At 39.2% G+C, this 12918-nt stretch overlaps 1 protein-coding gene across 1 annotated transcript in view; it reads left to right on the top strand.

Annotated features, from left to right (window-relative positions):
• BNC1 (basonuclin 1) overlaps window positions 1-12918 on the top strand; it is a 69153-nt gene that overhangs the window by 50790 nt on the left and 5445 nt on the right. The window contains exons 2-3 of the mRNA XM_042876044.1: window positions 11323-11425; window positions 11581-11816. Of these exons, the coding sequence (XP_042731978.1) occupies window positions 11323-11425; window positions 11581-11816 (339 nt within the window). The remainder of the gene's footprint in view (window positions 1-11322; window positions 11426-11580; window positions 11817-12918) is intronic.

Raw genomic sequence — 12918 nt, 5'->3', positions numbered from 1 at the left:
TCTGGAGAACACCAAGGGGGAGGATCCTATTTCACTCCCCTGTGCACAGCCCGAGCATACATCAGACCTTGAGGTGCTCAGAGTCAGACAAGAGTAAAGAGGCGTGTGATGGTTCTGCCTTAGTACTTGTACAGACAGGAGTGTTTCCAGTACTTCTTTGTACAACTCACTGAGGGAATGGGAAACTGTTTTATAGCTCTGGAAACATAAGCACAGTAAGAATGTCTGAGGTAAGGAAAGTTCTTTGCAGTTATATATGAATGTGTGTTTTTACTGTGCAACTTTTACTTGTGGTTATGCACTGTGGAGATATAAAAATTCTTGCGATGGTGTTGTTTTGGGTTATGAACAATGGAGGTGAAAGCTGTAGTGAGCTGCACTCTGCATTTCTTTAATTACTAAGAGATATCGTGAAAGTAGGAAAATATATTAAAAAATTCTGTTTTTCTTTCTGCTGTGCTCTGTAAGCAACTGTATGACTTTTCTATCCTACAGTAAGTAATGCTGAATTGCAAGCTGCTTATAATGAGCAGAGCCATCACTTGTGTAATTGTTTTCCAATTGAAGTAGTAGCATGTAAATCATAAATACTTGACGATGTTTAATTGTACAAGTCCTCAATATACATTAATAGCAGTAAAATCTGTGATTTGTGGCTCAGATGTGTTCTGACTCAAGTGCTTTAAGCAGATACATTATCATTATTATGACGTATAAATGCACTGGAGAGCAGGCAACAATATAATTTCAGTAAGAAGTTCTTTAGAAATTACCACTAAAGTGGAACCTAATGTATGCCCTTTGTATACAATTTATTGCTGACTATTTAGCATCCAGAAAATAAGGCCGGTAATTCTGTTCTTAGATCAGCCTGTTCGTATTCAGGGGGAGCCAGAAGGGGGGAGAAAGGGAGAGTGTATGAGTGTGTGTATGTGTATGTGAGGGTGTCTTCTGTTACGTTGTTTTCTTTCTTATACATATTGAGCTCATTCAGAGGTTAAATGCATCAGAATAAAGGATGCTTATTTAATTTATTTTTAATTTTTTTCCATCATGTAAAAAAAAAAAAAAAAAAAGATGGTTTAATTGTCATCTTGGACATAGTGAGGTTTTGTTAGCTGTGTTTAAGGTACAGCATTTTATTTTCTGGTTTATTAATTGCCCGAATACTTCAAGTCCTCCGTGTAATCCTTGGTTTAAAAACGAGGAGAGGGCAGATCACTAACCCAAGGGAAGTCTGCTGATGTATACAGACTGTGGTTTGTCCTTCTGTAAAATCCTGAGCATAAAAGTGGCCCTTTTCTTTTTTTCCCCTTTTTTCTTTTCCTTTTTTTTTTTTTTTTTTTTTTTTTTAACATAAATCTATATTTGTTTTTTGAATAATCTGGAGAACCAGGCAACTTTGGGATTTTGTGGAAGTGGGGGAGAGAAAATGAAATGAACTGGTTTTGTTTCAATTCAAATCATTACTATAAGGGCAGTCAGCAATCAATTTTCACATCCGATCGGAAGCTGGACTTTGGTGTGCTCATTTAGTTGAGATTGTTGTTCGAGCAATTTATGTATAAATTTCTGCAATTCACATAACTACTTGGCTTCTTGAACCTTGCGAGCTGGTTGTTTGTCTTATCTTTGGTGAGCTAACTCTGTGCTATGTTGCAAAAACCTCGAGGCATGTTGTGTTTCTTCGTGTTCCTGCAGTCTGCAAGTGAAGTCAGCTTCATTAGTTTCATGATGGCACATCAGTGCATGGCTGGTGTTGCTGCTTCCTCCAAGCTACTCCCGGAGCATGATCTGGGCTGCCTTGGTTTGGATAAGCTTGTAAGGATTTGTCAGCCAGATGTGACAAGATTGTCAAGAGGCAAGTAAAGAAGGAGATCTGATATTAATCAGTGCATAGCTTGGAGCCAAACTTTCTCAAATGCAGTGTAGTAACATGTTCTTCTCATTTACTGCTTCTCTTTGTGGCTATAGAACTGCCACTGTCTGAGTTTGACGGTTAAAAGGGATGCCAGCTAATAGTCTTTAATTGTAAGGATATGATTCTAGGTGGGAAAAGATCATAGGTTTCTATTTTTAACCTTCTTTTTGAAAATACAGTTGTGTTTACTGCAGTTTGCTGGAAAATATGTTAGCAGAGAAACAGAGCCTCTTGTCTTTGGTTTTAAAACGCTGAAATTGTGGCTCATTCTCTGCTCGGGGAATGTGAGGTGGGCAGCCTCGCTGCAGGTTGTGCCGCAAAGTAGGATTGCGTTGTTTTTAACTGCTTACAACGTGCGTTGCTTTCCTTTGTTCTGGCCGTTAGAACAAAATACACTGAAGAATTCCTTTCTCATTTCTTCTTTTACTGAAATCGGGAAAATATTGGCTTTCCAGGATGCAATATTATGTGATACGTTCTTACAATTACCTATGTAATAGTAATAAATTTGGATTTTCATCTTTTTTAATATCAATATAATTCTGCATTTCTGTTTGAATCCAAATTTGGAGTTTTCAGCAGCTTATTTGGACAAAGCTTATTTTAACAGAAGTGACCAAGCAAAAGGTATCTCATGTTATGGAAGATTCTCTTAGGTCACATCTACTGTAAGAGTTTTGCTTGATTGATTTTAAAAATTGTTCTGCTAAGTCTTTGAACTGCTGAACCATCTTCAGCCTATTTAGAACCATAAAGAGAATGGTATCTGCAAACATATCCAGACCTGCAGGAGAGCGACGTTGTCGTGAACAGGAAAAATTATTCCAAATTTTGGGCCATTTCATGGGCTCTCTGTAGCTGATATCAAATTGTGCACTCTTAGGCTGCAGCAAAAGTTGGGCTTTTTATACCAAATATGTCAACTTCAGCTTCTTTACTGTTCATGTTAGCGTTGAAATACAGTTCCTGCAGTATTGAGCATGGCATTCTATTTCCAATCAGGCAAGTCAGTCATTTAGTTTTGCTTTCAGTAATGCGGAGTCCAGAAGTAAATATATTTCTGATAAACAAATTAAAGAACATTTCTGTTCCTCAGATTACACTTCTTGCTACGCGTTCATGTTCTCAAAGCACCTTTCATGTTTTGTGTCAGGGTTAAGTATTTCTATGCAGATTTGAGCTGAAAGTCAGGTACTGATCCTGAATTCGTTATTCCAGCAAAACCCCCACAAAATGCAGTCGACAAAAGCTGTTGGGTTTGGCCCTTTGGGTCATCTCCTGCCCTTCATGGCTTCGGTAGTGCAGTAAGTGCCAGCTGTATGCACCGCGCTGCCAGCGGTTTTGTCCCAAGCAGATGGTACAGCTCAAGTTTGAAAAACTACATCCCTGAGTTCTAGTTACTTTTTGCCAATCAATATCTAAATACATAAGTATATATTACTGGGGCTGAAACTTCAATCATCAAGCTCAAAGTCAATTATTTTGAGGGAGGAGAATAACTGTTCCTCGCTCATAATGGGCTGTAGGTCAAATCTGAAGTCAGAAATTTTTTGTTACCTATTGAAGTTAATGTCAGTGTCAGAAAGCCATTTTAATTTTTCACACCTGCATTCCGTACAAAGGAATATGAAGTTTTAAATTGTGAAATTACCAGTGGAACTGTGCTGTTGTGTAAAATATTGTGTAACTGTAGGACTACAGACAGAGCCAAGCCTGTGAGTACAAACACTGAGTTTAAAATTTATGAAACTGCACAAAATGAAATTGCATTACAACAAATATCGTGCAGTGCTGTTACTTTTATTCTCTAACCTGTCTCTTCTGTCTGTAACACAGAAGGGAAGACTTTGAGCGTGTTACTTTATGGCTCTAAGGCTTGAGCAGCACTGTGACGAGCTGTACACATTGGGATGGTCTTTGAAACATTAATTCACCCACATTGCATCTGCACGACATTCTAAATTCTCTTAACAGATAAAGGCATATTTTAAAGGGTTTACTTACAGTTCATTTTCACAGATACTCTCAATTTCTCCAATACTTGTGCATATATCTTTGTAATGCTTCTTGTTAATGTGAGGCTTGGTATTAAATATTTCATTAAGCTTCAGTTCCTGGACGCATCTGTAGGTTCAGCATTTAACATGGGTTGCATGGCATGTTGATATGAGTAAGAAGTATGTGCGTGAGATACTTGCTAGGTTAAATAACATGTAGTGTTTTATAACAGCTTTCACACCATTTCTATTTGGGGATCCATCCTTACCCCTAAAACATATGCAGAATTTCTCATCAATCTGCAGCAATCTGTTGTTCATTTCTGAAATACACTGACATGAATGATTTTTCTGTAAGTTTATCGAAAAGAAAGTTGGGATTCTATTGATAAATACTGTTTAATAGTCAGCAAAACGTAAGGGTTTGTGATCTACACAGTCTTGGCAGGTGCACTGCAGGAAGCGTAGCACTGTAGTTTATTTCAGATCCAAATGTAAATCACAACTGTAAGATAATGATGGTGTGACATGTTTGGTTCTGCAATTTGTATGTCTCGTTATGTTTTCCTAATTGAACAGCAAAAGAAAAGGAGAGCTAAATGTATTTCCCAGTTTGACCAAGCTGTCTTTCAACACACCTGTTGTTAACAAGTGAGATTAATTGCAGTGTAAGCTGGTGTATCTACAAGCACCTTGTTCAACAGCAAAATGGAGCTCTGCTGTCCAGTGCTCTTTGTTTAAAGAGTAGCAGTTCATGTGCACGCACACATACGTGCATTCTCTTCTTATAATTATTTTGACAGTACCGTTAATGAGAGGTGCCCTAAGGGGCCCTTTAGGGTAAGTGACATGCATGAGGAGTGATTTTCATCCCGCAAGTTATGCTGTGATTGAAGTTTGGCCTTGCAATGTGCTCCTTTCTCAAACACATCTCCGTTCTGCTTACTCACCTCACTGCATTGCCCAGTCTGTCCAGGGCGCCTCTCTGTTAGCACCACAGCTGCTGCTCAGCCAGGTCTGCTTGGGGATTGGAAGTCTTTATTTGTTTCAGTCTCTCATCACAGCTATTCGCCCAATGGTTTTTAACAAAGCGGTGATGCACAGGCAAGCAGCCCATAATTCAGTAACCGGCTAAAACTCTGTTAAATCCAAAACATGCTTGATTTAAGAGTGCTGCCATTTCACAAAAGTATCAGCTAATTTCAATGCCGTCTCACCAAGCTGTTTCTCTCTGCCCCACCACCTTTTGGCCAGTTCTGAAGATTATTTTTTGTCTGTCGTGTCAAGGACAATTGCATGTTTTCAATTCAGGGTGCTAGACAATACCTGCAAGAGGGAAGTTTGGTCCCATTCTAGCCAAAAATTGCTTCTTGAGCTCCACAAAGAGAGGTGGCAATACAACTTGCTGCAGAACCTGGCTTGCACTCTGCTTCCTTGTATGCTTAGGCTGGGGCTGTTTAAAAGGAGGTCAGGTTTTGGCATCTGACCCCAAATAAACATTATGGGTATATACATAAGGATCCTGATAATTAATGGGATGTATTCTGTGGTCTTGTCTAGAAAATATGTTCAAACTTGTGGCCTTTGTGTTCCTTCAGGAGAAAAAATCCTAATGGAGTCTCCCCACCGAAAAAGTGTAAGTGGGAGCGCGGTGGTATCAGCACCAGGCAAAGCATTCAGCACAATAAGGTGTTAAGTTTGACTCCGCAGTCTGTGCTGGGCCTGTGAAACAAAAGGGGTTTGTCCAGGTATTTGGAGGCTCTCGTACCTAGCAGAAGCACCCAGCCTGCTTACTGAGGGGCCATCACTAATTTAGGCGCTCCATTACGAGTGTGACTTCATGTGCAGTGGAGCTGGGAGAGGCAAGTTGTGGCCCATCTCTGTCTTTCCCATCTCTACCCAGTTAGTCTCTTACGCAGGAGACAAGAATTTTGTTAAATTATTTTACTAATAAGCAGTTTGCCAAATGAATCATCTGGGGCTGGCATAGAGTGTGCTTGTTAGTGGAGAAGGTTGGAGCTATTTGGTCAGTGCTGTTTACTCTGTCACATCCACATCAAATTTTTCTCTAGTTAATTGAAAGTTCCAAATATGCAAAATATCAGATGCTCTCTGAGTGCAGCAAACAGTAAGGCCTGTTTTCTTCTCGTGAGAAATGTTTGTTGCTGCTTAGAGTTATTTTATAAAACACAATATTAACAGCACTGTTACATTATAAGGAATATCTCTTGTGAGATAAGAATGTGGAAATAGTTTGCGCGGCATTCAGTCCGATACAATCAGACATCCTCTAGGCACCTCTCCCTCATTTTAATAACTTCATAGGTTCATTTATTTTAGTCTCAAGTATTTTTAAGCTTGAGTAAAGAGACAGCAGAACTTGCAACAACCAGAAGTACTTGCAGTTGGCATAAATGTGCTGTGAATGGAAAATCTCCTGTTTCAAAGTGTAAGGCTTTCAAAGATGGCAGTGATGAATAATATCAGTGGTGTGTTGGTTAATCAGTGCGTGATTTACCAGTACAGCTTTGTCCTCAGCCATACCTGATAGCCTTAAGCACACAATAGCATGAAACTGAACACACAGAAATGAGCTGAACATGTGCAGGTTGTGGCACGGGGCAGGTAGCCCTCAGCTTGTCCTCACTGTTGGACCTGCGTATGTGCGTTACCACTCAGTGAACACCATTCTGTGTGTATCCTTCCCACTCTGCTTTCTTGCAGGGAAGGGCTTCCATCCAGGCACCTCTTTGAGGTGAGCATGTCAGGAGAAGTGGCTACAGCCTAAGGTGCTGCATGGCCCTTTGTGCCTCCCCCTGGGCAGCTGGGAGCTGTGGCCTGCCTCAAGTTGGAGTGCCTTAGAATCTTCAAGGAACAAAAGATGCTTATGCTAAGCTCTAACATCAGTATGCAGAACTATTAGGTTTAGGGGTTGGGCTAAGCCTGCAATAACTGATTTATGATTTTACACCATCTAGAGCACCACACCAACTTTTGTGATTGTGATGGAACATATAATTTGAACCAACTGCAGGGAGCTCAACAAAGGAGCAGAAACCAAAGTCTGTCATGGAGAGCCATGAGGACTAAACACATACTGCAGAGTAGGCAGGCTGAAGGTTGCGAGTATCTGTGGGACAGGTGAAATGAAAAACTATTGATGTGCTGCAGGGAGGCTTGTAAAATGGACAAAATGTAGATTGAAAACTTGCTTTAAATCATGACAGAACTTACAGACGGACTTATCTGTGCAGTAGATATCCAGGGAAGTGGCTAAAGCTGTCTGGCAAAGGAATGGACAGTGGGATAAATTCATCTGGGACAATTAGGTGAGGTGGTTGTAAGAGATGCTGCCTGTTGCTAGAAACCCTCCATGATGACATGAAAAATTCTTAGTGTTACATCCCACATAAGGAAAGCTGCTCTCACACATTTGTGTTCATGTAATTATACCCTTTTTCTCCAAACTTGCACTTTAAACTAAGAATTTCTAATTCCTAGTTGCAAGAAATGTCCGTGAGGCAGCACTGGGGGCACCATTTCATAGTTCATCTGCAGCGTGCAGCTGTGAAGCTCTGCTGCTTTTCATGGGACAGCAGCAATCTGAGAAGCCATTTCTAAAGCAAGCGATCGCTTTTATACAAAGAGAAGAAGAGGTTTCCCTGAGTGACAGGAGCAAGGCAGGGTGCTGACCTGTGCACCGCTGGTGTGGGGTGGTACTCAGAGGAGCTGGGATTTGCTCTGCCATTCCTTGGTTCCTGTGTGCAAAGCCAGCCTGTGTCCCAGTGTGGGCTGGGATCCATGGCTCAGGCCTGACGGCATCTGCAGGATTATTTACTCTTTAATTTGTTTCCCATGCTGAAGAGCTGTCAAACTAGATTCCATTGAACATGGAATGAGGTTTGATACAGTTATTCCTCTGCATCTTTGGGTAATCACAAACACTCCTCTTGCCCTTCTTCTCTTACTGCACAGTTTTCAGCCTGTTGTTAGTACACTGCGATCGCAAGTGAGCGTATGTCCACAAGGGCTTCAAAAATGCATAGATGATCACAGATGTATTTTCTGAAATTAAGCCTGATTCTTTAGCAAGAATCAGAATGAACTTGTCCCATTATCTTGTGCTTTTCTTCAGCCATGAAGGCTGAGAGTGGGTTGAAAAGAAATGTTTGGTAACTTTTGAAGCACAATTGAAACTACATCAATATCTGGAAGGAAAAAAAAAAAAGAAAAAGTCAGCAGTCATGACTTTCAGGCAGTGGAGGGCTAAGATTTCTTATTCGGTTATGAGCAGTTAGATGGTTTTTGGTGGCTGGTTTAATGGTTAATCTCTCTTAATTAAGAGTCACCTGCATTAAAAATCCAAGGTTCAGCTTCTCACAGCCTTGCTGCTAAAATCACAGAAAATTTGATCGGAATTTCAATGCAAGAAAAGAAAAGTAGTAATGTCACTATAATGATGGGTTTGGAGAAATCCTTCTGGTAGGGAGAGGGGCTGGAAGACAATAGCAACATCCTTGAGGATAGCAGAAGATTTTTATTTTTATTTCTATTAACATTAATATCTGCTCTATGTTTCTGGAAAAAGAAATGAAATAATAGCCCTGAATGAAAGGGCTGCAGAAAAAAACTTTCCACTTTAATTTCCCTTTACATATCCAATCCTTTAATTATGATTTTGAAGCTTTACAGTGTAGAAAGTTTTTCCTTTGTTCTGCAGACTGAAATTGTGTGTATGTTCCACGTGCTGGGAAAATAAAGCTCGTTAAAAGACTCGATATAATTACAGCACCTTAGACTAGGCATACTAAGGATAACAGGATTAACATGCAAAAGACAAGCATTTTGATCTCATGGATTTGTTATGTTTTCGTTCATTAAACTCTGATCTAAGTTGATTTGGGAGATAATCAAAATGCATCTTTTAGAAGTGCCTTTTTAAGTTGAGCAGTGAGCAAAGATTTGAAGTTGTGACTCGCAGATTGTTTTAAAAGTTAATTTTTCCGTGTTCTGTTCTGTGACTGTGTTATTGCAGATGCTGCTGGAAAAGTTTTAGGCAACAGACTCTAATAACCACGAATGATGGGAAATGCTACCAATACCAACTTGAAAATGACATTTATTTCCTCTTGAGGATTCTTATGAGTAATTTTTTTTATTAAGTCAGCAACAGATACTGATTTAGGGGTGTTCTGATATGTTCACAGTATGCAAGCTAACCACATCGAAGAGTGGCGTCCAGAAGCTTTAATATATTGATTTGAGGAGGGCTTCATTCCGCACTTTGAATATAAGGAGGATGATGCTCCCTGTCTGATTGCTCCTTTCCCACATGTAAAACAAAATGCACCCCTTTTAACACGTAAAATCTTTTACACCTATAGAGGAAGACAGGAGGACAAGCACACATACCATACAGCTTTTTTCCTCGTATCTATTTCTGTTGTAGGATGTGAGCTTTTGTAGTTCTGTCTACAAATGCAAAAGATGCATGTGTGGAATTCAGCTTACTGAACCCAGCGGGATGGGCTGTGGAAGGAGTTCAGTTTGTGCAAGTCACAGAACATTCTGTATTACGGAAGTAGAAGAATTAGACTGTGTTATTGTTTGGTGTTTTGTGATAGAAATGAATCATCAGAAAACCATGCCTCTTTTTTTGACCTTTCCATAAGATATTTGTGGCTTTTTATTGTTATATTAAGGGATTTTAGCATCTAAATGAAAATGCATCCTCTATTAAAGTGAAGCAATTCACACTGTGTAGGGTATTGATGCGTATTTTATGACTTCATGGGGAGCACAGAGCTTTTCTCAAGAATTCAGTATTTTGCAATGACTCCTTTAAAAGATTAAAGGCAAAACGATTCAGAGATTTCAATAGCACTGTTGCCACTTGTTCCAATCCTTCAAATAAAGATGAGTCTCGGTATCAAGATGTGCTTGTAAGCTAAGTCCTTGATAAGTGAGCAACCAAGACTTGAAAATTCCAGGCTGTCATGTAAAGCAGTAGGAATTCCATCTCCTGCACATGCTTGTTTATAGAAGACTGTTTTATGTAGTACACTCCTCTGTCCTGAGCCAGCCTCATTCTCCATTTTCTCGCTGCTCAAACCACCTTTCTTCCATGCCCTCTTTATTTTAAGCATTTCCTATCTCCATCTTTTGTACCATGATTGTCCAAAAACTTGCTGCTTTGTACATTTGCCAGAAGTGCTAGTGTGGGGATACCAGCACTGAGGAAAAGATGTCACTTTTTTCCTTTGAATCCTGTTTTTGCATTTTCTTGGATATTACTCAGTAGTGGAAGATCCCACTTTGCATAAGACCGAAGGAGGTCTGAGCAGCAGCCAGTAGTAGGCTTAACTTAGCCTTACTTCATATTGCTTCTCTGTACTTTGAGATGGAAACCATTTTGTTTTAAGAACAGAAAAATTCATGCGCATGTTGCAATCACGTAATCTAATATTTCTTGTATTCCAGTTCAGACCTTCTGTACATTAATGTCTTTTCTTTTCCACCCTCAATAAATATTCCTTTCAGATCTAAGTGTTACAGAGTCATACAAATGCTTTGGTCTGTGGCAGTGCCTATGGAGCTTTAACACGAACCACCAAGTTGTATCTGCCTTCTGCAGCAGATGGGCATGTACAGAAGAAAGCATAAATACCAGGAAGCAAGCTTGTGCTGCCTTGTTGATTAGGAATTTTTGACTACTATTTTGATTTGTATTATATATGATCTTGGTGATAAAGTGATGCACAAATTGAGAAGTGCAATTGATTGCTATTTGTGTGTTCTCTTTTGCCTGTTATCTTTCGAGCGTTTCCCTGCAAAATGTAAGAGTATCATTTTTGAGGAGATGGGAGTGCTTTTTGATGAAATCTATGACTGGGAAAAGTCAGTGAACTTCTGCACGACAGGATGCACGTATTCTACGTGGATACTGCTGGCTATGAGGAGTTGTATCACTGCAGAGCTAATATTGCTCATTAGCACTTCATTTGTTGTAATTATAGAGATTCAGCAAAACTCTCATCTGTGTGTCCTTTTCAAGCTTTCATGAAAAAAGCGATGCTTACATGAAGATCGTATCTTAGACAAATGTCCCAGGAAAGTTTCTTTTTGCTATAAAGGTGCATCAGCCTAAGCAGATCCTCAGGAGTGTTGCTAGGTATATCACTAAATACTTTACTATCATCACATTCCAGTGCTTTAGCTGGTGACCAATTTTCTTCTTTCAATACTACCTCTGTTTAAATGCAGGTTTTGCCTGGACTAATTATATTGCATGTTAATAGGAATGAGCTTGTATGAACTTACATATATATTAGGCTTGTCTTGGTGTAATGTGTATAGCTAGATGGTGCTTATCCATTACATATCAACCTTTCAATTGATTTGCAGGCTATCCGATGCACTCTGGTGAGCTGTAGTTGTCAGTGTTTCAAACCTGGGAAAATAAATCAGCGACAATGTGACCAATGCCGCCATGGATGGGTAGCACATGGTAATACTTATTCTTACAACCTATATAAAACATTCTACACCTTTCCTCACGTGTTGTTTTATTGCGTGTTGTACTGCCTTCCTCAATAGTCTTTACATTCAGTTTCATACCACTTGTTACTTGTGTTTACTTATGTTTTACGATTTTATTTACAGCCCTGAGCAAATTAAGGATTCCCAACCTCTATCCATCAAGCCAGGTGGAAATAGTTCAATCCAATGTTGTCTTTGATATCAGTAGCCTCATGCTGTATGGAACCCAAGCTATTCCCGTGCGCCTTAAAATTCTGCTAGATCGGCTTTTCAGTGTCCTGAAGCAGGAAGAGGTGATACAGATTCTCCATGCTCTGGATTGGACACTACAGGATTATATACGTGGATATGTGCTGCAGGTATTGCATTAAGAGGGTTTTTTTAAATGTAACTATGATAATTGAGTCATGTTTCAGAATATTTTCTAGCTTGATATTTTCACTAGCTCACAATGTGCTAACCATGTAGTACATCTGAAAGGCAATAGATTTGTAGAAGAGTAGCACCAGAAAAGGAGGGGTTAGTTTTTGGTCATTGCTCTCCTCTTACTTAAGCCTAACTGAAATCTTTCCTCTTTGCTCAAATCTATCAATAAAAGGAAACTAAGGAGCAAAATAAATAAATAAATAAGGGGGGGAGGGGGAAGGTTACTGGGAAAGGCTTCCAAATTTACTCAAAATATTATTTAACCAGTAAGTTTACTTTAATATGGCAGAATAATACACTGACAAATAAACTTGCCATCATTTCAAGCACAGGGGACGATCTTCATCACTGATGTGGTGCTCCTGAGCTTACTGGAGCTGCATCAAGGATAAATTGGGCCCTGTGTGCTTACCCTGATGTTAGTCCTTGCTACTATGGAAGTTACCTTTTATGTAAAGTAATATGATGATCTTACATTATGACACGAATCAATATTTAATGGTCTTGATAATCTTGCTTTTTAGTGTTAGGATTAAAAATATGGAATCAATTACCTTGAACCTCTACCACATGAAAAATTTATAATGTTACGTTCTTCATCATCTTAGAAACTCTTACATGCACTGTGAAAAATCTCAGTAGGCCATCAAATACATGTTCTGTGATAAAATATTTATTGTAGTTATTGGGAAAAGTTAGGCATAGCTAGAGTTTGAAAGAACTCCAACACTCCAGTGTAATTACAGCTGTGCTCTGTGAACACTGGCAATAGATCAATACAGGTTCATTTGTTCTCTGATCTTAGTTACTTGGAAGATTATTAAACTTGCAATTAAAGAGTACTTGACTTAAATGAGGAGCTAAATCTTGATCTGATTGCTCCATCTCTGCTGTCTATAGTTTGAGAATGCTGTTGTTCAAATGATGTGTCTTAATTTTTGTGGAAAAAGAGCAGTTTATTGGAAAGTATTACTATTAGTTCAGAAAGAAATAATAAAGCCAATGTGGTAAAATTTGAAGAAAATATCACAGAAT

The sequence above is a fragment of the Lagopus leucura genome, unplaced genomic scaffold, assembly GCF_019238085.1.
Source record: "Lagopus leucura isolate 7727_CA_CO unplaced genomic scaffold, USGS_WTPT01 Super-Scaffold_100015, whole genome shotgun sequence".
NCBI classification, from domain to species: domain Eukaryota; kingdom Metazoa; phylum Chordata; class Aves; order Galliformes; family Phasianidae; genus Lagopus; species Lagopus leucura.
Note: the sequence above shows the minus strand (reverse complement) of the source record. Positions and strands in the feature narration are given on the sequence as shown.